This window comes from Cygnus olor, chromosome 8, assembly GCF_009769625.2.
Source record: "Cygnus olor isolate bCygOlo1 chromosome 8, bCygOlo1.pri.v2, whole genome shotgun sequence".
In the NCBI taxonomy this organism is placed as follows: Eukaryota; Metazoa; Chordata; class Aves; order Anseriformes; family Anatidae; genus Cygnus; species Cygnus olor.
The window spans coordinates 16,408,687-16,432,653 of NC_049176.1; the positions used below are offsets into that span (position 1 = coordinate 16,408,687).

A 23,967-nucleotide genomic window follows, 5' to 3' on the forward strand; every position below is an offset into this window, starting at 1 on the left:
GTTTACTACCAGCTGGCAAGGAGAAAACAGACTATATCCCCAAAGGAAGTGGGAAAACCACTGTTCATAAACCGGTCTTCTGATACACATAAACATATGGTGCAGGTATGTATTCAGAGACTGCTGCCTACAGCTAAGAACAGTCATCCCAGCATGACTAACAGTAAATAATTGACAATAAAATGTGCAAGATTCATAAGAGCAGTTTTTAAAATGCTTCTGACTGCTCAATGCCCCTAGGCCCAAACTATCCCCTCGTTAATAGTGGTGTAAGTCAGGGCAGCTCTGGTTAAGTTACAGTAGAAATCGCTTTGCATGAGGATTTCTGCGTGAGAATGGTCTCTTGAATGACAGACTAGTTCAGTCCTGACCACACTACAATAGGGAATTGTGTTTAAACTATGAGTAATCGCATAATCATCTCCCAGCATAGTACTTCTTTTCTGCACACATGGAATGTAAATGGCCAAGATTTACAACTGATGATTTTGCAGATTTAATGGATTGTATTTCTCTAATGGCTTTGGCAATGCAAACTCAAGTTAAAAAAACACCACGAAAAACAAACAAACAAAATCTCACGCTCACTGCTGTCTGCTTTTTTCTTTATTTGATGACTTATCTGGCACACATTTAGGGTTTTCTAATAGTGCATAAGTGTTCAAAGACATCAAATTACTGGGGCTGGGGGAGAAGGGTGGTCCTATAGTTAAAGTGGAAGATAGGCTGCAACAAGTGATGAAGCTAAATCATGTCTGGGTAAATTCTAAGTCTTATGTCTCTGTCATTAGTCTAGAAAATAGAGCAGACAGCCCAGTTTCTAAGCAAGGGCTGTGAAACAAAACGATCACCAACTCTTGTAAAATGTCTTGAATTTCCCCGATGAAAACTCTGAAGAGGAGCAGAACATGAGCAGTGAAGTCACCTGCTGTTTAATGACTCTCAAAGCCACCATGCAGAACAGTTCAAGCGTCAAAACTATCCCCAACCGGAAAGCCCAGTGGCACTACTCTCTCTTCTACCACCCATTGCTGCTTGGGACAGAGGAGCGTTATGGAAGCTGGGGGAGATCAACTGTGGGGATGGAACAAGGCCTCACAGCTCTGAAGGAGTCACACTGGATTACAGAGCAAGTCTCATCCAAAACCACGAGGCCTTGAGGATGAAGAATGCGGGCAAACACCTGGCCTCATGCAAACCACATACCTTAGTGCACGGAAATGGTGGTTCTGCTGCAGTTTGAAGCACAGCCAAACTGGTTTCGTTTGCTGCGAATGGCTGACACTAACATCACACACCAACGTGTTTCAAGTGCTGCAAGAACCACACCGTATACAACATTTATCTTTGTTTTTCCTCCCATAATGCACTAAGATCAATCCAGACCTTAAAGAATAACTTGCATAGTAAGAAAAGGTCATCAATTTAATCATTTACTTTAAGCAGGCAAGCAAATTTGTAAACATTCAAAAGCGGCAGCATCCAAGTTACAAACAATTTAAGGAAAAAAGAATTGAGATTATTAAGGTTCTTTATCCTCTCAAAAAATTTGGAAATAATCTTTTAAAACACTGCAAACATTGAACACTCGGTTACATCTCTTACAATCCTGCTAGTAGTCCTGCCTTCCAAGGAATTCTGCTTTCTAAAAATGCATGGTCTCACAACAGCCATACTTTTCAACATTTGCTGTTTGGAAGTCAGCTACTCGAGCATTTCACCTCAGCTTAAATCCCATTAGCAAAGGGAATGCTTGTGTCTTGGTTCAATACCTCTTTAACTTCCGAGGGCAAAGTGTCAAAGAGGTGATCTTCCACGACAAGCCCGCTTTTCCTGAGAAGCTGACACTGCCCCAGTGTGGCTGGCAGACGGTCTATGCAGTTTCCCTTCAGTTCCAGATGAGTCAGCTGCAACAGTTGACCAACTTTATCTGGGATTGAGGTAATACAGTTTTGTCCCAGACTCAAAGTCCTCAACTTAACACATTTAAATAACTGTTTTGGCAAAACGTCGACTTTGTTTCCCGTGATGTGAAAATGCTGCAGATTTTGAAGCAAACCTATTTCCACTGGAATCACTGTAATTGAGTTGTAGCTTACATCTAAACACCTAAGTTTCTGTAAACTGAACACTGCGGCTGGTAAGGATTCGAGTTTGTTATTGGAGAGGTAAAGAGACTCCAAGTTCTTTACATGGGTAATGGAGGAAGGAATGTTGACTATTTTATTGTGCCACAGCTTTAAACAAGTCAATCTTTTTAAGTGCTGGAAACTGATGATTTCTTCAATTGTGCGTATGCTGTTTGACTTTAAATCCAGTTCCTGTAAGTTAGAGAGGCTGAAGATGGCATGAGGAATTCTCTCCAGTTCACAGTTCTGCAGTTCCAACTCTGCAACATTCATCATTTTCTTAAGGCTATTCAGTACCACGAGCTTAGTGCCATCATTATGAATGACTAGTTTTGTTAAATGTGGTGCCACATCTGTGATATTGGGGGGAATTTTGGTCAAATTGCTCTTCACATGGAGAATTTTAAGGTGTCTCAATTCTCTGAGAGACTCAAGCCCTATCATTTTATTGTTTTCAGAGTTCAAGTTGCCTATCAAGTACAATTCACGGAGGTTTTTGAGCAAATACACCCACGCAGGAATTTCTGCAACATCTGTGAACTTCACATAAAGGCATCTCAAGTGGTCCCGGAGGAAGCTGAAGGCCGTCTGCTCGACCTTTGCAGGGCAGTGGCACAGATGAAGCTCCTGAAGATTTGTCATCTGGGAGATTTTTGCTGGGATTTTCGCTTCAGGAATCAGCTCCAGTTTTAACACATCCAGATCTGTCAGATCAAAGACTGCATCGGGGACCCCCGACAGCATGAAAAGGTGCAGCTCTTGCTTATCCTGGGCATTGCGGGACACGTGTTGCCGCAGCTTTTCAAAAGTCCATTCGTGGTTTAAACTGATTTCACGTAGTTTGTTCTCACTTACCTCTGACAAAAAGACACCAAATCGCTTAGAATACAGCTGGTCGTACTGATCTACCATATGCAAAAGAAATGCAAAATCGTTTTTCACATCAGGAATATCACTGAAACTACTCTCTTCTCTGACCTTTTCAAAAGAATATTCTTTTAAGGGTATTCGGAACAGCCAGAAGAGCGTGTAGAGGCAGATAAAACCATAGACACAAATAAGAGAAATATAGCTGATGAGCAGCTTCTTCAACATGTAAGCCATATTGTGTGTACATTCAAACTGCGTGTAGCCAATCAGGTGTTCCACTTTGGGGTTGCAGATGTGTTCAAAACTAATGGTGTTGACAAAGTTCGCGGTATAGCAGAGAATAAATATGAACTTGAAAGTCTTGATGATAGTCTGGCCAACATAGAGCTTGTAAATCAGATCGCTGTCCTCCACGTGAGCCCGGAACTTACGGACTTTCTCAAAGAGCGCTTTCGCTTGTTCTCCATCTTTCTTGTCTAAAATAGTGACACTGGGGACCTCGATCATCGGCTTGTCAGCTGAAAACTTGAAGCCAGACTTCGTTATCATGGGAGTGCTGGCACTTGGGCTTCCTTCATCGCTGCTAGTGGAAACATACTTGGGCAGGGACTGGGCACCAGTTAACCTCTGTTTGTTCTCCTCAGAGTCCTCACATGCTGTTTCAGACAGTGCTTTTGTAGTCCAGGGGGACTCAAAGCACTTCCCTAATATAGACACAAAGTGCTCAATTTTTGAGCAGGTCTTGGGATACTTGAACCAAAAATTGCTACTGACTATTAAAATAATGGTATGGATGAGAACAAGATAGGGAAAATACTTTGAATACCAAGGAAGAGCCAAATGATAGCACATCTGGTTAATAAATACATATTGCTGAAAATCCAGATTTGTTTTACGGCCTGAAGAATCCTTCTGCTCCTTCTTCAGCTCCTGACCTGATTCAGTGGGTTGATACTGAGAAGAGGTAACTCTGCTCAGAGGTACATCTGGTGTTACAGTAGGGGCACTTTCAAAGGAAACCGTTCTCATTGACGCGTCTTCTCCTTGACCAGTGGTTGTTTCAACAGTGGTAAAGTCAGCCTTCCCTGATGTGCTGGGTTGTGCTTTTGAATTTACAGTAGACTGCAAAACTGGCAAGCAGACCACCTGGTCTTTGGTCAGCTGCATGGTTCCAGCAAAAATGGCAACCATTAACATAACAACCGCTAGATAATCCATAAACACATCCCACCATGGTTTCAGGATACGATAGGTTGGCTGGATGTCATTGAGCGATGCAACTTCTGCAAGGGTAAACATTCCTACAAGAAAACAAAACCAAAATCAATGTTGTTGACTGGTGAGCAGGTTACTTTACTATTAAAAGAACAATCACACCATGACATGCAAATCTTCAAAAGGTTTAAGTTTTCATTAGGTTTTGTTGCATGTCACATGTTGTCCATCACTCCATTCAACAGGGTACTCTCAAAGGATACGTACTGAAACAGCACATTATTTTAGCATCAAAACTGAAGGAAGGCTTCTCACTTCAGGCCAGATGATATTTATGTAGCTTTGCCACCTCACAGTACAAGCACCAAGGTCTGCTATGTTCAACTGAAATATCTAAAAGATAAGTGCCGCAGCTTATGTGTGTTAACAACATGAACAGCAACAACTGAATCCACTGCACAAAATCCGATTCTGTAAAAATGACTGCTCGAGTCTTTGAAAATGTGAAATCCAGCATTACTTTTTTTTTTGTATTACCTTGCATTTATACACAGAGTAGACAATGTTTGTTAGATGCTCTGCACATTGCTCATCTTGCACAGTGCATTTTAGGTCTCTTATTCCATTGTGAGCAAGGTCTCTCATTTCTTTTTGTCTAACACAGTAACAGTCAGCATCTCCCACTCCTTGCAATTCAGCATCCACATTGATTAACAGATGGATCGTCTCCCTGTCTTTAAGTACCAGCACACAAGTGAAAGTCTTGCAGTTACTATGTGAAAACTTGGCACACGTTTTATTTTCATTTTTTTAAATGTGTTTGGATGATTTACAGTGACAAACCATTATGACCTGTTTATCAGTACTTTAGAAAAATCTTTTTTCCCCCCAGTCAATGAAGTAACCCTTCTTCAGACAAAAAAAAACCAACACCAACAACACCACAACCCACAACAAAAGAGTTAACCAAGAAGAAAAATAATGTCTTTAAAAGGAAAATATTTTTTAGATTATCATCACAGCCTGGTGATGGTGAGCTGATTAGCCTAAGATAGCACAGGAACAGGCTATAAAACTTTCACTTTAATGTTTTAATGTGAATGTATGCACTGAGAGACAGAAGTGGTGAACTGGGTGAGAATCTAAACCTCTTTGCAGCTTTAAATAGCTAGCTTTGCTTTTTGTTTTGACAAAATCTAGAGGATTCCACTTTTTTTTTTTTAAAGCTTCCTGTGCAAGCAGGATGTGGTAAAATCATCATTTTAACTGCTGAACTCATGACCCAAATTTGCTATTTCTGAAGTAAAACAGGCAGCTTGTATGCACACATGGAGTGGGGAAGGAGACAGGTTGTACGTTATCACTTGGAGTCTGCATCCCTTTGGTTGACAGAAGAACAGCTTAGCAGAACACAAGATCACAGCAGGGGGTAGAAAGATGCCTGAGATTTATTACGTTTAACTTGTAGCATACCAATTGGTACAGACCTGCACCTTACCAACCCTAAAGGACAGTGCCACAGGCGATGAATATACAGCATGACGGTTTGATTATTCTAGCACACATTTCTCGTGACCACAGACCCCGGCACAGAGCTCACAGTGCTGGGATCCAAAGGGAGAGCCCCGCTCAGCTCCCACGAGCTCTTACCAGCCGTGTACCTGCCTGACGTGGGGCCTGGCAGGGGCAGCCCCGAGGAGAGGCTGTTGTCTCCCTGCAGCACTTGGCTCACTGGTGATCTCCGCACGGTTGTGAAACGTAAGAGTTCCAGTTTCTCAGGAAATGGGCAGAAGGTACTTCCAGATCTTTCTTTACTTATTTTCCAGTGGGAAAAGGAACGTGCAATACTCTTCCCCCACCAGCGACACAAGCTGCTGGGATCTCACTGCCCTCCCTGCACGCAGCATGGCCCCCAAACCTTCCCCACTTGCCGCAGCAGCGCCGAGGGGCACGGCGCAGCGACACCCGCAGCTGTCAGTACCTCACCTTGCCCTGCTCCACTTCGCTGCCAACTCCCCATTCTCATTCATGTCTCCCGGTGCTTACCTAGGCTGAGTCACAGCGTGACTGCTTGGCCTGCAACTGCTACCTTTGACATTTAACAACTATAACAATTGTGGGCGAAAGAATAGCATTAGTCATAACGGACGGATATCAAAGGACCCTCCTAACTCCTAAGGCACAGTTGCTACCTGCCCAGGAGGTGAGCCACAAAACGGCAGCACCTTCTTCCTGCATTGATTTTTTTTCCTTGCAAGCTCTCAGGGCTCTCTAAGCTGTTTTCACCACAGTCTCGCTCACCTTGACATCGACACGAAATTCCCCTCCGCTCAGCTGCTCGTGCAATTGCTCAGCAGGAGAGCAGGCAGAGCTGAGCACCGAGCGAGGACAAGTCATGCCTGCCTCGTGCCCCGGCATACACAGCCATTCCACCTGCAGGGAAAGGTGGCAGGACGGAGAGCAGTGAGCCATGTGGTGACTGCTGTAACACATCCGTAGCTGCTGCTTTCCTCTTGGGCTAGTCTGTTCCTAAACTTTGCACTAGCTAATTGTGGTAGAAGTTATGTCACTGCAGTTTGGGACAACTGGCAAGAACTCCTTTCACAAAATGAAGGTGATTTTTCTTTGCTTTTGCCACGAGAACACTTGGATAAAGCACTGAAACCCAAGCACTGCAAACCTGTCTGCTCCAAGCAGCTGAAATGATGGAAAAGAATGAGAAAGCACAAAGTGGTTTCAGCTAGAGACATAGGAAGAGCCATTATAACAACAACAAAAAAACACACTAAAAATCACCTCTATCAGACCTCTGTTTTCCACATACACAAAATTAAAAAAAAAAAGTTAGGAAATGGGACAGAGCTGGTATAATCCTCTTCGTTAGGCTGTAGTCAGCATGATACAACAGGAGCTTTACATTCAATGCTCTGAACGTGTCTTCTCCTTAAAGTAACCAGTACTTACAAAGGAACTGCCGTTTTGGCAGAGATCAGCAGTTACAAAACACATTAAAAAACAAAACAAAACTGTGTGGTATTACTGCCTAAAACCTTGTGCATCATAGAAGAGAGGCAGACCTTCTTCTAGTTAGCAAAATCAATTCCAGGAGCAGGTTTCCCTCCTCACATGTTTGAGATACATAAATGCTCTGAGCCTTAAAAAACAAAACGCTAACTGTAAACCTACACACAGTCTAAAGACATGCTCTGACTGACAAACTGCAAATAAAATTGGTATTTCTCCCCCTTAAATCCATCATTACATTTATTGGTCTTTGATTTTACTAAATTACTAACCATAAAAGTTAATTTTTGTTTTATTCTCGCACATGCCCAGGAGAGGTCAAAACATTAAGAGGTACTCAGAACAACAGATCCAAAAGTGTTATAATGCTTTGGGGCTACTTTATCCAAAGTTAAACTATTTAAAACTTTTTAAACCTGCTTTCTAAGTCCACTGTCTGGAATATTTCTTGGATTAGATATTAAGTATTTTCATTGCTGATTTTCACCTCCTTTCAAGGGTGCCACATTGGGGTTGGGTTTTCATGACAAGCCGTAGTGACGGCTAAGTAAGAAAAAAACAGATGGAAATTTCAGCCTGTATCTGGCAGGCACGAGCCGTGACTCAGTGTCCTGTGTCTTCTGCCTTTGAGGCCAGTGTGGGCTCCATTCACAACACCAGTGAAAAAAACACAAAGAACTGTAAGGCGGCAGCTCAGCAAACTGAAGAATAAAGTATTATGCAGCTGAAAAGCCAAAATATCTGATTTTTCATGTTAAAAACATGCATTTATTTCAGCCCTTACAGCTCAAAAGGCACCAAATGGACCTTGGGCCTCAACAGAGCATGAGGATCAAATAATCCTCTTTCCCCTCAAACCCTTTGTCTCCCGTTCCGTAAGTCGGATGACTTTCTAGGATAACATCAACTTCTCCTAGCTCCAGATCCATTACCTGCAGCTATCGATTGGGTGGTTTCTCGCTCGAGACAACAATGCTGTGATGTAAGCACATGTAACTGTTCCAAGCTCAACTGCTTCTTGCTACCTCCTAAGGTGGAAAAGCTTAAATTCTGAAAGCAGAGAAGTGCTATCTTCCTTTTCATTGCTAAAACATTACGGAGCTCTAGAACCAAACCCACAAGGTTTATTTTGCAGTTATATAAATGCATTATAGAAAGAAACAACTGCAGTGAGAACTGATGATGACAATACAATTGTTCTAAGTCACAGGTCCATGTCAAGTCAGCAACGGTAACAACAGATTTATTAAATCACACTTCTTATCCAATTATAATTTTTTCATTAATCTTAAGGAAAAGCTATGGTAGAGCTCAGAATGTGATTAACCTGTTGAATTCCTCTAAGAAATTTCAGTCTATAAATGCTGAAATACCAAGTGGGTACATTGGGTTTATTTCCTAAGAAACCATTCTAGCTTAAATACAGAAATTAGAGGAAAAGGAAGCAGCAGATTGGTATGTCACTCTAATGTTTATTTACATCCTACTTCTTCCTGTACTTACTGATAAAAAACTTCATCTGTCTGCCCCTGTAATTCACTAGCACTCCTATTTTAACATCATATTTAAAGTCAAAGCAACTTCAAAATTAAAACAAACACAACCAGAATCACAGCACATTAACCTCTTGTTTTACCCTCAGGTTCCCAAGACTCTGAACAAGCCCACTTTGTCTCAGGAAACAAGGGGATTCTTGAGTTAGCCTTGTCACTGCAACTGGTCAAGAATTAACTAAAAACAAAAACAAAACAACAAAAAGCCCACACACAACATTTCTAGTTGTAAAGAAAAAAAATACTGCCGTGACCAAATGCATTTGCTCCCTTCCCACAGGAAATTAAGGAGAAGAAAAGTTTTCCCATAACTGAAAGGCTTTGCTTTCCTGCTTTTGATCAAGCCACCATAGGTTTAAATTTATTTCCTCTGTATATTTTATTATCTCTTTCCACTAGCCATTTCTACTTCCTTTGTTTTTCTACTTCTGCAATATCCTATTAAGACAATTGGCCCTGGATGTGATAAGAACGGCATCCCAGCCCGGGCGCAGTGAGTATCGATGGATCCACAGACAATCTGCAACAACCAGGAAGACGACACCATCCTTTCTTTTTCTTTTTGTCCCACAGAAAGAAGTGTAAGGAGCCCCAAAGCCCATGTAAAATAATGCATATAAGCATTCACAAAAGGAACTAAATGAACGCATGCTTCCTGAACGCACAGACACATGTATTACCTGCATTGGTTATTCATTTCCTGAGATAAAAGAAGTTTAGAACAAACTGAAGGAGGTTTAACCAAGACACCAGAAGACTTTGGGATCTAATAGCGATGGATGGAGATTGTCCCTGCCACTGTAACCTGGAATATTACAACTTTGCAACCTGGTTTGCTGCTCCCTGTATGCGGCTGAGGCACTGCCTCCAGATAGCTGTGGAGAAGCAGCAGATCGTTTTAGAAAAAAGTTAACTCTGCTGCTTTATTCCACAGTGGATTATTGTATTTTGTTCTGCGTGACAGGACTCAAGCTACAAAACCAGTATAACTGCGGCTACAGCTTCTCTTCCATTTGTAAGCATCCTGGCAAAACAAAACCCAAAATTCAGCTAAACATGGATTTATGCATTGAGTTCCTCTGTTCCCTGAAAAATCCAATAAACATTCCACAATAAAATACAACATACATATTCTTAAAGATGTATTTACCTACTGTTTGAAATCTTTTGCTGCTCCTTTAGCAGCTGAAGGTATTGCAAAATATACGTGACATCAGAACACAAAGACTACAGTGTGGCTTGTGGTATCAGATACTTCCCTGTTAGTGCTTTTGTGTCAGGAAGATCAGACAGATTTCACATAAAGAACCTGTTGTGGAAAAAAATCCTCTTTTTTTCCCCCCCAGCAAATTAGAATGACAGGAATTCCTACTCACTACTACCTTCTTAAAGCCACTGCCTAAAACATCCAATATCTACCAAATCCGCCAGTTGTAGATCACTTTGCAAGACATGGGCTCATTTATTTTTGTTTGGCTACCCCTTGACTGAGCATATTGTTACTGTGTTGACCTATTTTATATTTTAGGCTAAGCAAATTTCTACAGGATGTGATATTTATTTGGCTTTCTTAAAATTAACTGCATGTCAACTCAAAGGTAGAATTTTAGAGACGGTGTACCACAAGATGCTCTGTGTACAAAACTGGTGATAACTGAATAAGGGGAAAGCAACAAGAACAAAGCTGAAAGTAGATTTCCTATAGAGAAAAACATTCCAACTAAAGAACAACAGTTCCACAATACCCTTTAAGTATACATAGAACTCGTGTGTACACAGACACACACATGGAAAAATACATTGCTGTTATTTGATACTTACGCGATTAAGGAGAAGGACTAATTAGCACTCACTGAGAAACAGAAGACAAAAACACACGCAGCTAACCCATCTCTTTAACTCCTCCATCCCACTGCTCAAATTGCATGACTATAATTCTGGACATTCCCTTAAAGGGAATGTAAAATCTCTCTGATATAGACTGCAAATAAATTCCCCAAGTGAAGAGTCAGCATCTTTATGAACAATATTGAGCAGACTGACAGTGATTCAGTAAATGAAAAACTATCAAAACCTAATTCCTTTCAGACTGCATACAGACGTGTTCGGCTCCAGTACGCTGGAGACAAAAATAAGATTCTTGCTTTATAGAACTGATGTCAAATTAGTACTCATTTACAAAAAATGTTCTATAAATTTTTTTATTTATTTATTTTTCTTAAGTCTTCAAAAATTCTGCCCTTCAAAACCGGTCTTTTTCAGGTTGTATAACAATCTAACCTACTTTTGGATCCTGCTATTTAAGTGTTTACACTGAATCTTCCTTGTTTATCAGCTCTTTGAAAGTCTAGTGTTATACATCACTCCTACACAGATGGTTTTGTAATCAATGTGGTATTTAAAAAACAGTATTAGCAGCCATAATTTCCCTAACAATAAACTCTCAAATCATACATCATTCTTCCCTTGCTGTAAATCACCAGAGGTCTGTTTAAGGATGACTTTCAAGATAGAAGTCCGACGTTGCATTTCTGACTACTTCCCAAAAGGCACCCGGAGGCTATTAACACAATTAACTCGGTGTTCGCCACACACGAGCTCCATTTCCACTGAGCACAGAAAACAAACCACTTCCCGCTTGCCTGCTGTGCTATTCCAGAGCAATTCTCTTACGAGAGCGGTGCTGCTTTGACCAAAAGTACAAGCTTAAGATTTTATTCACATTTATCCCCAGGTTTCAGGATGTAGTGCAGGGGCTCAGCCTCCTCCAGAATACCACTTGTCAATTTTTGACCTTGAAAAGCTCAGAGAGATCCCAAGCTGAACGTTCAGCAATGCTGTGCTCCTTCCTCACAAGTCAGTAGCATCACAGACCATAAAGGGAGTGAGAGAGGACATGGGAGAAGGAAAAGAGTGGACAGGAGAGCGGTCCTCAAGCATCCCTCTACACAGGTCTCTGTGGCTGCTGAAGAGCTTGCTATGATAACTAGGCTCGATACGGTTCAAGTCAGATAACCATGTGTGATCTTACCATTCCGAGGCTAGCCACCCAGCAAGGCGACAGGCAGGAATCCAAGACGTATGAATAATGAGGCTGGACCCCAGCAGGGTTAAGTACCGAACTTACTCACATCTCCAAGCAATAGCCCATGACTGCACAGACGCTGATAGGCAATTTCTCCTCTCCGGAAGAACATGAATCTTGTAATGCACAACTGCCTAGACAGAAATCTTAGAGCAGAGTAACAAATGGACCTTGCAGATGATGGCACTCCGAACCCTAGCTCGCTGCTAGGAGCACTGTCATTACACCACACTGGTCCACCCAAGGACACACACCACCAGTGATGGAAACAGCGACAGTGGGGCACAGTGATCAAATTCCCAACGGTGTTTTCTCCTTTACCTAAGCAGAGTAAAGCAAAGGCAGTGAGCAGACACTTTGGATCCCACTGCAGATAATTCCTAAGGCACATCCCAACCAGTAATCCTCACAAGGCAGCCTGCCTTGCCTGCTCAAGACCCACAGTCTAACAAAGCTCTTCTCAAAGACAGACACAACACAAAGTTCCTGCAGTTGATTTAACCTGTGCTGACACAGGCATTCAACATAACTGAAACTTACACCACACAATAAACTATATCGGCTGTTTGCACTTGAGAGTTAGACATCTAATCCCTTTGCCATATCAAAATCTGCTGTTCTCCTATCTTGTAGCCAGTGATGTTTCTCCAGTGTTTTCACAACTGCTATCAGAAGTGCAGGAACACACGGAAAACATCTGGTGCTTCTACTGACCAGAGCACTTGGGGAATTTATCAAGATGCAAAAGCAAACTGCACCAAAATAAAAGCACATCTGGCAATTCCAGTCCCTACAGCCTGCTTTTAATCACACACACACAAAAAAAGATACAATTTAAAAAGTCATTAAACAGACTGGAGGACAAAAAGGGAAAAAAATAGCAAAAACTGTATTTCCTTTTTAGTTTAGAAATCTGAAAAGCAGAACAGTTCAATGTTGGTTTTAGACCCTGAGATGTTATTTAAATTTGCTTTAACATAAGTAAGCTCACATGGCTACAAAGATTGTTATATAAAATTACTTGATCTCGGGTAGAAACGGCACACAGCGACTCATGCAATTGCTCTGAAAAAATATTCTTTTCTGATCTACAGCCACACACACTGCCAGCCTCTGTCTCATCTTGTTCTGGATTTCACTTGGAACTGGGGCAACTTCAAAAGCTGTAAGAAATTGAACTTGGCAATGAGTTGCTCATTTGGTGATTTTAAGCCACAGCCTGTGAAGATATGAATCTTACTACAGGAGATATTAGTACCTTTAACTACACACCCTAAACATACAGCAAGAATAGGAAGGAGTGTCCAAAGAAAACAAGACTTATCACTGCAGTTCACGTTGCTGTAGGTTTTAAAAGTCCCTCTTGAGAGGGGAGCTACCCCTCCACCCTGACTCATGGTACTTAAAATCTAGGTTTACATTCTGATGGGAATATGGTTTAGAAATGAAGTAAGCAAATTTACTGAGTAACTGAAGCCAGTTACCTTCAGTGAATACTTTCCTTTTTTTCACTTCTAATGGATGTGCCAGCAACCTTGCTCTGGAACATTTATACAGCACCTTCACAGAGATCGAGGGCCAAGAGCAGACAAAGTTCCTTTAGCTAAAGCACAGGGTCCACTGTTCCCTACCTGCGCTGGTTCATCTCTGCAGACAGAACAGCAAACACAGTGACTCTCACTGGGTTACATATTAAACAGAAGTTTCATATAGACGATTTGCCCACAGATGAAATACTGCATTTGAAGTACTCCCACTGACACTTTCATTAGCTAAAAGTGATGTATGAGAGGTCACACAAATTAAGTAAAAAAAATTAAAACAAAGGCAAATTAAAACACACACAGAGAAGCGCCCAGCGACACAAAAAGCTGCATGTAAACACCAGCCTCCTACTTGCATATCAAAGTTCCTCATTTCTGCCAAGATCTGTTCTGTGGCAAGAGCAGAGTGAAGGTGTGCCAGCGCAGCTGAGAACCAGGATGTGCAAGCACACTTCTGAAGGGACAAAATTCAGACTAAGCTCGTACACAAACATCATGCAGCTTCTTCTCTCCCCCGGGAGAAGGGGTGGACTTCCTCACTCAAGCTGTACAGCCACATCACAGAAACCACTCAGGGTAACTACCAGGCAGCCCCTGATCCCCCTCCTGCCACGCCGTGTCCCTGTCCTGTCCCCCAGGCAGACACCTACTGACAGTCGGCTCCCAAACCTACCTGCTCCTTATCGAGCAAGGAGATCTTCCGTGCTTCAGATGTCCTGTCAGATGGGTAACAACGATGATTTCTCTGAAACTCTGAACAAGAGATGAAGGATGACTTACTAATGTTACCACATTCCTGCCAGGCTTCCAATAGTTGAATCTTCAGTGGTTTCATGCCAGGACAAAATGCCGGCAGCTCAAGTGTTTATCCTCAAAGAGATTTAAGATTACTCTATTTCTTTTTCCTCGTCTAAACTTAAGCTCCTTTCCGTAAGAGGTAAGCTATTTACTTAAGTCCATTTAGTCCCATAATTGTTTGGTTCAGGGTGTGTACTTCAATCTCAGTACTTAAGCATAAAAAAGGGATTATGCTACCACACATCTTTTGGAGGCTGGAGTTTTGAAATTTTACTCAGATCCAGACCATCTCCTTTGTTTTTATGCTGGATTTTCCCCAAACCCCATTCAAAATCTTGCATTAAAAACAGAATGAAGCGCTCCAAATGACTTGCCATCTTTCCTGAGACTGCAGCATACCTGCCCTAACAAGCAAGCTTCCAGCTCTGCACAAAGGTTCAGTAAGGCTCAGTTGTGTTGCTTGCTGCTATTCACCAGCACCAACATACCCACACAACCTCCAATTTAAATATTTACTATTGTTAAGTTTATATTATGATTTGACCCAAATGTTCCAGCTGGAATTGTAACCTCTGCACCATGGGCTCTCCTGCAGAGAGTGGGCAGACAACCCTTGCCCCAGAAGGCTTACAATCTAAGTGATTATTTGTTAGGTGATGATAAGCATGCTCATGGCTGTAAAACTTAAAGCAAGAAAACAAAAACCATCAGGCTTCCAGAAAAAGTGGAATAAGATTGTGGTAAAAAGCATAGTCAAATTTAATATTTTATGAAATATCTTTGAAAAGTCTAAACATTATGTCCAGATAAATCCATTCACAGTTACAACATTCCTATGTACTCCTTCCTATTGGTTTGAGAATACTATCCCAAAAAAAAAAAGGCACAAAATTTAACAGCTCTTGAAACCTACCTTTTCCAGTCACATCTGTCTTGGTAAAGACAATGAAGATTCATGAGTATGTACTGCAGTTCAACTCAAATAGCCAAAATAAGATTATAGAAAAGAGAAATTATATTCCACCTCATCTATGGACAGATCTCACTCCAGCTCCAGCAGGAAATCCAGCCACATGCTCTCCCCAGCACACGTGAGAGCATAAAATCCATGCCTCCTGGAAAAGATCGCCCACTGCAACTGCTGCTCCCTTTCCAGACCTTATCGCCTCGCCACGATTACTACAGCCTTGACCACATACTCGCAATAACTTTTTTGGCAGCCACCTTCACAGACATCCAGTCATGCACCATCTCACTGTCTGGGCTTTACAACTGATGTGCAATCTGCCTGGCTGGCCAAACAGGTGAACCAGTCCGTGGAGGAAGCTTTTCTTTTTGTGCAGGCAGTGCTTCCCCCTCACCCCACATGCTTGCCACTTGAGCTACTTTTGGCAAGTAAAACAGCACAACAGCCGCTCCCCAGCTGCTTCTGAAATAAAAGGAGAGTTGCCCTGTCGTTGGAGGAAAACAAATCAGTCGGGGTTTTGTTGCCACTGTTTCCACACGCAGCCAAACCAGATCATTTTCACATCCTCCAGCAGGCCCAGGAGGCTCTGAGTAAAGCTCAGGTCCACAGCAAAGCAAGCTCGCAACGAAGCATTAGCATCGTACTGACCCGGGAGAAGGGTTCTTTCCTTTTAATCATCTTCTAGCCTTTCCCCCACCATGCCAAGATTTCAAGAAGCAGGGTAAATGAAAAGCCTGAGCTCATGTAAGTATCTCACTGCTGATCTCAGAGCCCTGGCTCTGACTTCCACCAGGCACAATGCAAGGGAGGTGCGAGCCAGCCCCTCACTGTCCTTGTCCTGTGCAGAACAAGGTGAAGACTCAGGACTTGTCCTAAGGCAAATTACTCCATAGCTTCATTTCCAGCGGTATTTCTAGAAGCATGTGCCATAGGACAGGGCATCACCTACTCATATATGCAAAGCAGGAGCAATGGAGCCAACACTGCTTTCGTCTCGTAAGGGCCCAGAAGAGGAGCTGCAGGGCGGCAGGCAGGACGGGCTCCTCTCCCCCAGGCACGCACAGACCTACCTGGCACTCCCCAGGCGATGGGGTGGCGGGACACAGCCCCCAACCTCGTACAAGACAGCCTAGAGGCAACCTGCAACTATCAGGGAACACGCAGGGGTTAATTCAGTGCTCACTCTGTGTTTGAGGTTACTGACTCGACAAAAAGCAAAAACACAAAATGGCCAAAGTGCCCACAGTAACCCCAGCCACGTATAGCTTAATGCAAACAGTCTTTGATACGCCAGATCTATTCATTAGTTTGACTAGCAGCATCTTAACAAGGATCTAGTCAAGAACATCAAGACAACTAGCCAGCTGCTTTATTTGTATGTTCCTGCTATCTCATCTGAACACTTGGATGGCTGCCTGCGAATGTGGGCGTACAGCAATAATATACATATGACTACATTCCCATAAACTGACAGTTGAAAGCTTAGGATTTGTCATGGCCAGACCAAAACATGAACAAAACCATCCATTTCATTTATAATAAAAGTTTTGCAACAGCCTGTTTTTGACCAAGAAATTTTGTATGCCAAATTATGTCTCATATCTTTTGTAAAAAAAAGAAAAGTGTTATCAAGGCCCAGAACACTGCCATAGTTTTTGTTCCCCTTTAGGCAGAACAGCAATTCTAATCTGTTTCAAGTTCCTCAAGGGCTAATAATACAAACCTTATCTCCTAGATGTAAAACCAGCAACCAGCTTTGGGTTACCAAACCTTACTAAGTCATTCCTTTCAGCATTCACTGAATGCCTCTCCTCTAAGGAAGCCAAAGCGAAGGACCACCCTCTGCCTCGTCACAAAGCTTGGGGCACCCACATAGCAAGAACTCACCTTGCAAAACAGACCCCAAATGGTGACTTGAAGAAGGTTATGAGCTACTGCTGTAAGCTGCAGGTTTTTGCACGTGGACACAGCCATATCCATGTTCACAGTGAACTGGTTCTGGACCACAAGGACTTCACACCAATACCAGAGTTGTTCACCGCACACAAGCAGGCTGTTATTTTTGGATTGGAGCTGAGAAAGGGAAGGGCCAGTATGACAGCTGTCAGACAGGCAGTCGGACAAGCATCTTTCTTTAGGCTTGATGGGAACTTGCAGTCTTGTCCCAAAATAGGGCTAATGGCTTGTTGTGCTGCTTGCTCTGATATGAGCAGCAGAACTATCCTTGGGTTAATTTCTATTTTTTTTTTTTTTTTAAATGACAGACCATTATGACAATCCTGCTCCTGACTCATTAGGGGCGTCCTCTCTGTCTGATCACACTATGCATCAGATGCCACCATCTTTCACAATGCTTGCACTGTATGCTCTGTGCTCCTCATTCAGCCCCTTGCATAGCACTCAGCACTGGGTCTTGGTCAGAGTTCCTTGCTAGTCAAACAAAAAAAATTGCAACTTTTGGACAAACACCTAGACTCTGCTAGCACTTACTTATATTGCACAAAAGATTCTACTTCCTATTCTGTATTAAGGCCTTCCTGCATCATATGTTGTGTAATCAAAGTACCCTGTCTCAAAAAGATTACAGCCCCAAAATTCAGTTGAATTGCATCAGATTTCATACTGCATAACACAGCTGAGTGTTTCAGGAAGGCAATAGTTTCAAGCTTGACCAGTTGTAAAAGGAAAAACCTTCAAGTCTATGCCATGGGCTTGAAACAAGAATAAAGCTCTTTTTATCTGCTATATTAGCAACATTTTGACCACAGGAAGAGTCATAAATTAAAGACATCCAAAAAGAATTTAAAAGTATTAGCAGTGTGTTGCAATTATTCCTTATCATGTGATTCTGTTTCAAAAAGTGATTTAGCAAAGATATAATCGCAAGATATAAAATAGCAGAAAAATCTGCTATTTCAACATATGTGTAATTTTCACAAATACACTTTTTCTCTTCTGTTATCAGCACTCTTCCTCAGATCTGTATGTTTCCCATGGTTCAAATGTAAGCCTAAGACAGTGGCTCACTCACTCCAACCACACCAGGATCCTTTATCTAGCTATAAGACACCGTGTATGTTCTTCAGCAGCACAAGGGCCTCACAGGCTACTGCCGTGCATCCCAAGTAAGGAGCACAGTGGAGGTTTCTACTTGCACTTAATCTGATAATAACACTTCTTAGCCCTCTGCAGAGACTTACTTGCTGAAGCTGGTCGTAGTCACTGATACTTGTTCTGTCAAGTTAGGAGAGAATGGACTGTAAAAAAGCTGTACTTCCAACACTAAAGGGGGAAGATACAACTGGCTGCATAAGTACAAGAAACAAATGAAATGAGTAATCATGAAGTGGCTTTAAAACAAAAACAACCCCCCCAACAAAAGTCAGAACACTCATGGAGGTAAAGGCCAAAAGACTTAGACTACAGGATCTTAGTTATAAGAATATGAGTAACAACGTGACCGTGAGTCATTTTATTAAGGAATCTTCACTGCCTTCCGTTAACCAAAAAATTGTGTAATGGCACGCTTGAAATTAGCCAGTTATATAAAATAACTTTTCTTCTGAGTTGCTGCTTGTGAATAGCTGCAATTTGAACAGAGATGTGAATAAAAACTCTTCTACCCCCTCACTGTGTAACACCGAATTACAATGACAGTATCTTTGCAGTGAGCAAAAGCATAAGCAGCTTAACATGTAAAGTTCAAACTTTCAGCGTTAGACTTGCATATAAGCTTTACAGTTAGGAGCTCTACACCGAAGGCAAAGGTCAGCCAGGGACAATTGATGGAAATTGAGAATCTCCGGGTCACGTTGCTGCAGCCAGCTGCTGGAGCTTTGTGCTGGCCTCCTCTGAGGCGGCTGTCACTGTCAGAGCCAAACAGGCCACAGGTCCGATCCTCCAGCTCCCAGACAAGGTCCCCCTGCCAGCCAGAACACCATCCCACCGATCACCACAGGCCAAACTATTTCTTCTTAGTAATTTAAGTCACTGAAAACCACCGGGTATACAACTATGAATTACCACAACCATATGTTACAAACCAATATGGCCAAAATATAGAGAAATAACTGTACTTTGCTGCTATAAATTACAGCCAAGGGATCTCTAGTGTATTCTAATACACAAAACCAAAACACCAAAGCACGTTCCTTGGTAAAAGCCCAAAGACCACTTAAAGGTCCAAATTTTCAAGATGTCTTAGACTACATAACTTATTTTATTACTCCTCCCCCTCAAACAAAGTACAAAAGCAGCTTCAGTTTCCTCTGCGATCAGTTTTTACTCCTGGAACTCCTGTGGGCAGACAAGAACACCAAGAGCTGTGAATGCAGCTTCTATGTGGCATTAACTGAACGTCTTTAATTTATGATTTACGATTACTTTATAAATGCACACATACACAGATGTCTCTTACCGATCAAGCCATCTTTCCACAGTTAGTAAGTGATGCAATTTACACAGTCATCACAGTCCAGATCAGACCAGTGTCACTGTAAGACATCACGCAAGCAATACAATAGCGTGTACTGAACAACTACTGAAAACTCATTTAACAAATAAAATCCGTCTCGTAAAAAAATCCCATGGGAGTCTTCTGCTGCAGTATATCATCTGCGTTTCAGGCTCAACATTCCCAAATATTTAGTGTTTTCTACAACAAAGAATTTGTGTTGGAGTTACTGCATGCAGGGAGAAACTGCCTTCATACAAGAGCCACAAATTATCATGCTTATCCTGTGTCTTGGTGCAGCTCTTCAGAGCTAATTCGTAGCATCTATGACTTTAACACTGTATTTTCCGCTATTTAAAGTTCCAGTATCCCTACTTGAATGCTTTGCCATAGTACTGCATCAAGGTAGACAGTCAGCCCAGGGAGGTATCACTAAGCTGTTAATTTTATCCTAGCACAGATCAAAGGAAGTCCACTCATTGGTCCCACCTTTGGACCAGGAATGGAACGACCACAGGATAACCATTTGTACTTGGGAGGACAGAGAAGTTAAAGAGCTTGATCTCCTACGTTTGCTCCAGTTTTAAAACTTTTGTTAAAACCCTCTGTTTTGCTTAAAACTCTCTGCAAATCAGCAGATTCTTTTCCACACAGACTCTTGGAGAGTGCAAATACATGGGTCACAAAAGATGACCAGGAACGGACTGGGTTTCTTTGAGCGCGTACATGTGTTTCAGTGTGGACACAAACAGCAACAAACACAGAGGAGCTTTCTGTCGTCCAAGTGATACCTCAGGAGCATACTGAGGGGCCAACAAGGCTGGCTGAGCTGCTCCTGCCTAACTGCCTGCAGCCTGTACTCGTACCTGCCTGTCAAGGATTTCTGTCTATTAGGAGCTACCAGATGCATGTGTCGTAAAGTTATGGTTGTGCATGTGTGTGCTTGCACATATCTTTGGGAAGGGGAAAAAAATGGAGGGGGAAAAATAGAGTAATGAAACTAGAAACACTTGAAACTCAATGTAAGAGCAGATAGAAGCTTTCTCCAACACACACATCAGGAGGTAGTTAATAAAGGAAACTGGAGACTTTTGCTTATCGAAAAAACACAGCCAGGCCTTCTTCCTTCCACATCTTAAATCTCCTTGCTTCACTCCCTTTCCTCTGTCCACTTATAAAGACATCAATCCCCAAAATAAAGGCCTTGCATTTTCTCTGCAGGTCAATTCCTTTAAATACAATGGAGTGACACTGTACAAGCATGATCCCTGAAAAGCTGAATGCTCAAAACCAGTTTGTTACTCTGACGCATGTATCCTCGGTTTGTGTATCAGCATCTGTGCCCTGCAATCAAGAGGCACAATGACACATTTTAGCATGCAGGGTGCGTTCCGCCTTTATCACCACCTCCCCTTGATACACACACCCTCGGTGTTCCTTCAGCTAGTGCTACGCTCCTTCTCATATTAAATTTAGAAACAGACCTCTGAATCACCAGTTCCTGTTGTCAAAAGTAGCTAGAAACAGATGCTACAGCAAAATGCATTTCCTAGTAAACAGTTATAGAATAAACAGCCCACTACATTAGACCCCATTGCTACAAAATGTTTTTAGACCTTAGAACAAGGGATTTTATAGATTCACATTAATGTAAATAGTTAAATTCCCTGAGATCTCTAATCCTTCCTAGAATCGTATTAACTCTTACCCATAATGATATCATGTGGCAGAGAGTTCCAGAGGTTAACCGTCCACTATAAAAAAACAAAAACAAAAAAACATGTTGCTTATAAACTCATTACTGGAGAGTGTCCCATTGCACTTACTCCATCCATTCTACTTGTCCCTGTCACTTCTTCAGATGCATCTTCAACAAGAGGAGCAGAAAGATCTGACCTACTACCTCGGCAAGAGAAGAGCAGCACAAAAATACCCAAACTGGTTATGTGCCAAGACCACCAGTTTCAGGCACAGGAGAGCAGAGTCCGAGCAGTGCTGCACACAAGCCAATCCACCCTGCAGACAGGAATTACTACCTAGCATAAACAAAGTAGAAATGTTTCCAGATCTGAGTCCATCAGTTTCCAGCTGAAGAGTATCTGAGACGCTGAATCCCATGGTTAAGAAACTCTTCACAATCACTTGTGGACTGCAACATCTTCTGTAGCTCTCAGAATACTTAAGAGGAAGTACCACTCCGGCCAGGAGGCACCATCCCTGTATATGCTCCACATGTATAAATACATACATGCATTACATACTTTCTATCAGCGAGTCCAGCTGGTGCCCAATTGTTTCAGCATACGAGGAACATTAGTTCAGGTTTGCATAGTTCTCTCTATGAATTACTGATGCCGGGGGACAACGCAGACCACTATACGCTATTATTGCTGTATTTAGCCCAGAGGACTGTACCTAACTATAAGCCAGACCTTTGTTTGCCTAACGTAACACTTCCAGAGAAGCTTTCAAGCCCTGGGAACATTTTGGATAGAATCCACCATTTCCCTTCGTCATTTATTTGTTCCAGTGCTTACTCTCTCTCACCATTACAAATGCATGCCTTATTTCTAATTGCCCAATTTCAGTTCCCAGCCATCAGCTGTGAGCTCTGTGTTATGCCTGTCTCTGTTAGCCTTTTAGCATCCAGCGCGCTGTGCTCTCCCTCAGAAGGTGCTTGCCTCCGGTTATCAAATTGCCCCATTTACCAATCAAGAAACGGCTGACCCAGCAGCAGAAGGAGCTCTGCAGGCTCTCCTTGTAGAAGCTGAAGACCACCCAGCCTTCAAATATCTCCTCTGCCTCTTTTCTGAGCTCGCTCCCTTTCCCACCAGGCTGCCCCCAGCCCCAGAGCCGTACCGTACACCACTCCAGCACCGCTCTCACCTCCTGTCCGCGTTGCTCCTACTTGCTCACGCACCGCCCTGCAGAAGGAAGAGCGGTCGTGTCTTATTTACTCACCGCACCCCTAAGGACCTTTCTCCCTGGGTTCCTGTTCGGTCACGGGGCTGCAGCACGACATCTGCAGGCCCCGTGGTCTTGCATCTGACTAATTTAAAACACACTTTTGATTGATACAGCTCACAGGAATCCCCAGACTGTTCGGTACGCAGTGCCGTGCCCTCACTTACCGCGCTGCCTAGCACGACGCTGCCTGCCGACTGCGCCTCAGATTCTGACCCTGTCTCCAGATACCCGATGAAAATGTTCAACAGAATCTGGCCTCACCTCAAGCCTTAAAGCAGATGTCTAGAAGCATTCACAGTTGATAATGATTCACTGCCAGTGACTAACTTGTAAACGTCAGTTACTCAGTTCTTAATTCAGGTGCTTTTGCAATACCACATAGCACCAACGTGTGCGGACAGGAGTCCCAAAAGGGTACGCCAGAGTCCTACCTGGCTGCCTCCGCTGGAGGCAGGGAGGGACCGCAGGTAGCAGATGGAAGGAGCAAGGGAGCGGCAGCATCTGCAAGGCAGGACTGCCCCCCTGCAGCTGCACAGCTGCCTTTGGCAGGCATAGCTTCATTGCATCTCATGCAGATCCCTCTCCCAAGTCAAACTTGGTTTCCAGCATGTCACCGCGTTTGCTAAGATGCATTTCTCATGACCTGACACACACTGACATTAGTCTGTCTAATGTCTTTATCGATTGAATATAGCATTAACTTTTCCAGTATCTTGAGGAAAAATGCCACCCTATCTGGAATAGGGCTAAAACAGTCACCCACCCTTCCCTTCTCTGGCACTGTTAATTCTACAACCCTCTATGCCAACAGTTATTAAAAATTGTTGTCTGCAGGCCTGCAGACTTTTCACAGCAAGCTCTTTTTAACAACTGAGTTACAACTCTGCTAGTTTGCATATGTCTACCCCTAGAAATTATTAAATCCTTAATTAATAAAGATTTAAAGAAATTCATCATCTTCTGTTAGAATGGCACAGTATCAAATTCTGCACGTTCTCAAATACAGGAAAGTATTAATATTTCTACTTTTCTTGCATGACCTATTTCATTATCTTCATCTAATAACTTGGATTATTTGTTTCCTAACGCTTAAAATATAAAATATATGTGTAGTTAATTCCCTAACTTATTTCCTTACTTCTAATATGCATTAATTCTCATGTATTTGTTGTCCCCTAAATTGCTGTATTTTGCTTTGAAATGTCTAGATGTGTCCCGAAGCCAGAGGGCTGTTAGCCTGGTTGTTGTCTTTTCTTTTTTTTTTTTTCCCCCTCCCCTCTTTAAACCAGAATTTCAATGTTTTGGCTACTTGAAATATTCTTAGAGATCACCATTTCCAATTCACACTCTTCTTCCTACAAC

At 42.5% G+C, this 23,967-nt stretch overlaps 1 protein-coding gene across 11 annotated transcripts in view; it reads right to left on the reverse strand.

Moving 5' to 3' along the window:
• Window positions 1–1,420: 1,420 nt before the first annotated feature.
• LRRC8D (leucine rich repeat containing 8 VRAC subunit D) overlaps window positions 1,421–23,967 on the reverse strand; it is a 48,571-nt gene continuing 26,024 nt past the window's right edge. For 6 of the 11 annotated variants that reach the window (XM_040565545.1, XM_040565546.1, XM_040565547.1 and 3 more), the window contains one exon: window positions 1,421–4,300. In XM_040565545.1, coding sequence (XP_040421479.1) covers window positions 1,728–4,300 — 2,573 coding nt within the window. In that variant the 3' untranslated portion in view covers window positions 1,421–1,727. The other 5 variants (XM_040565549.1, XM_040565550.1, XM_040565554.1 and 2 more) reach the window with 4 other exon arrangements.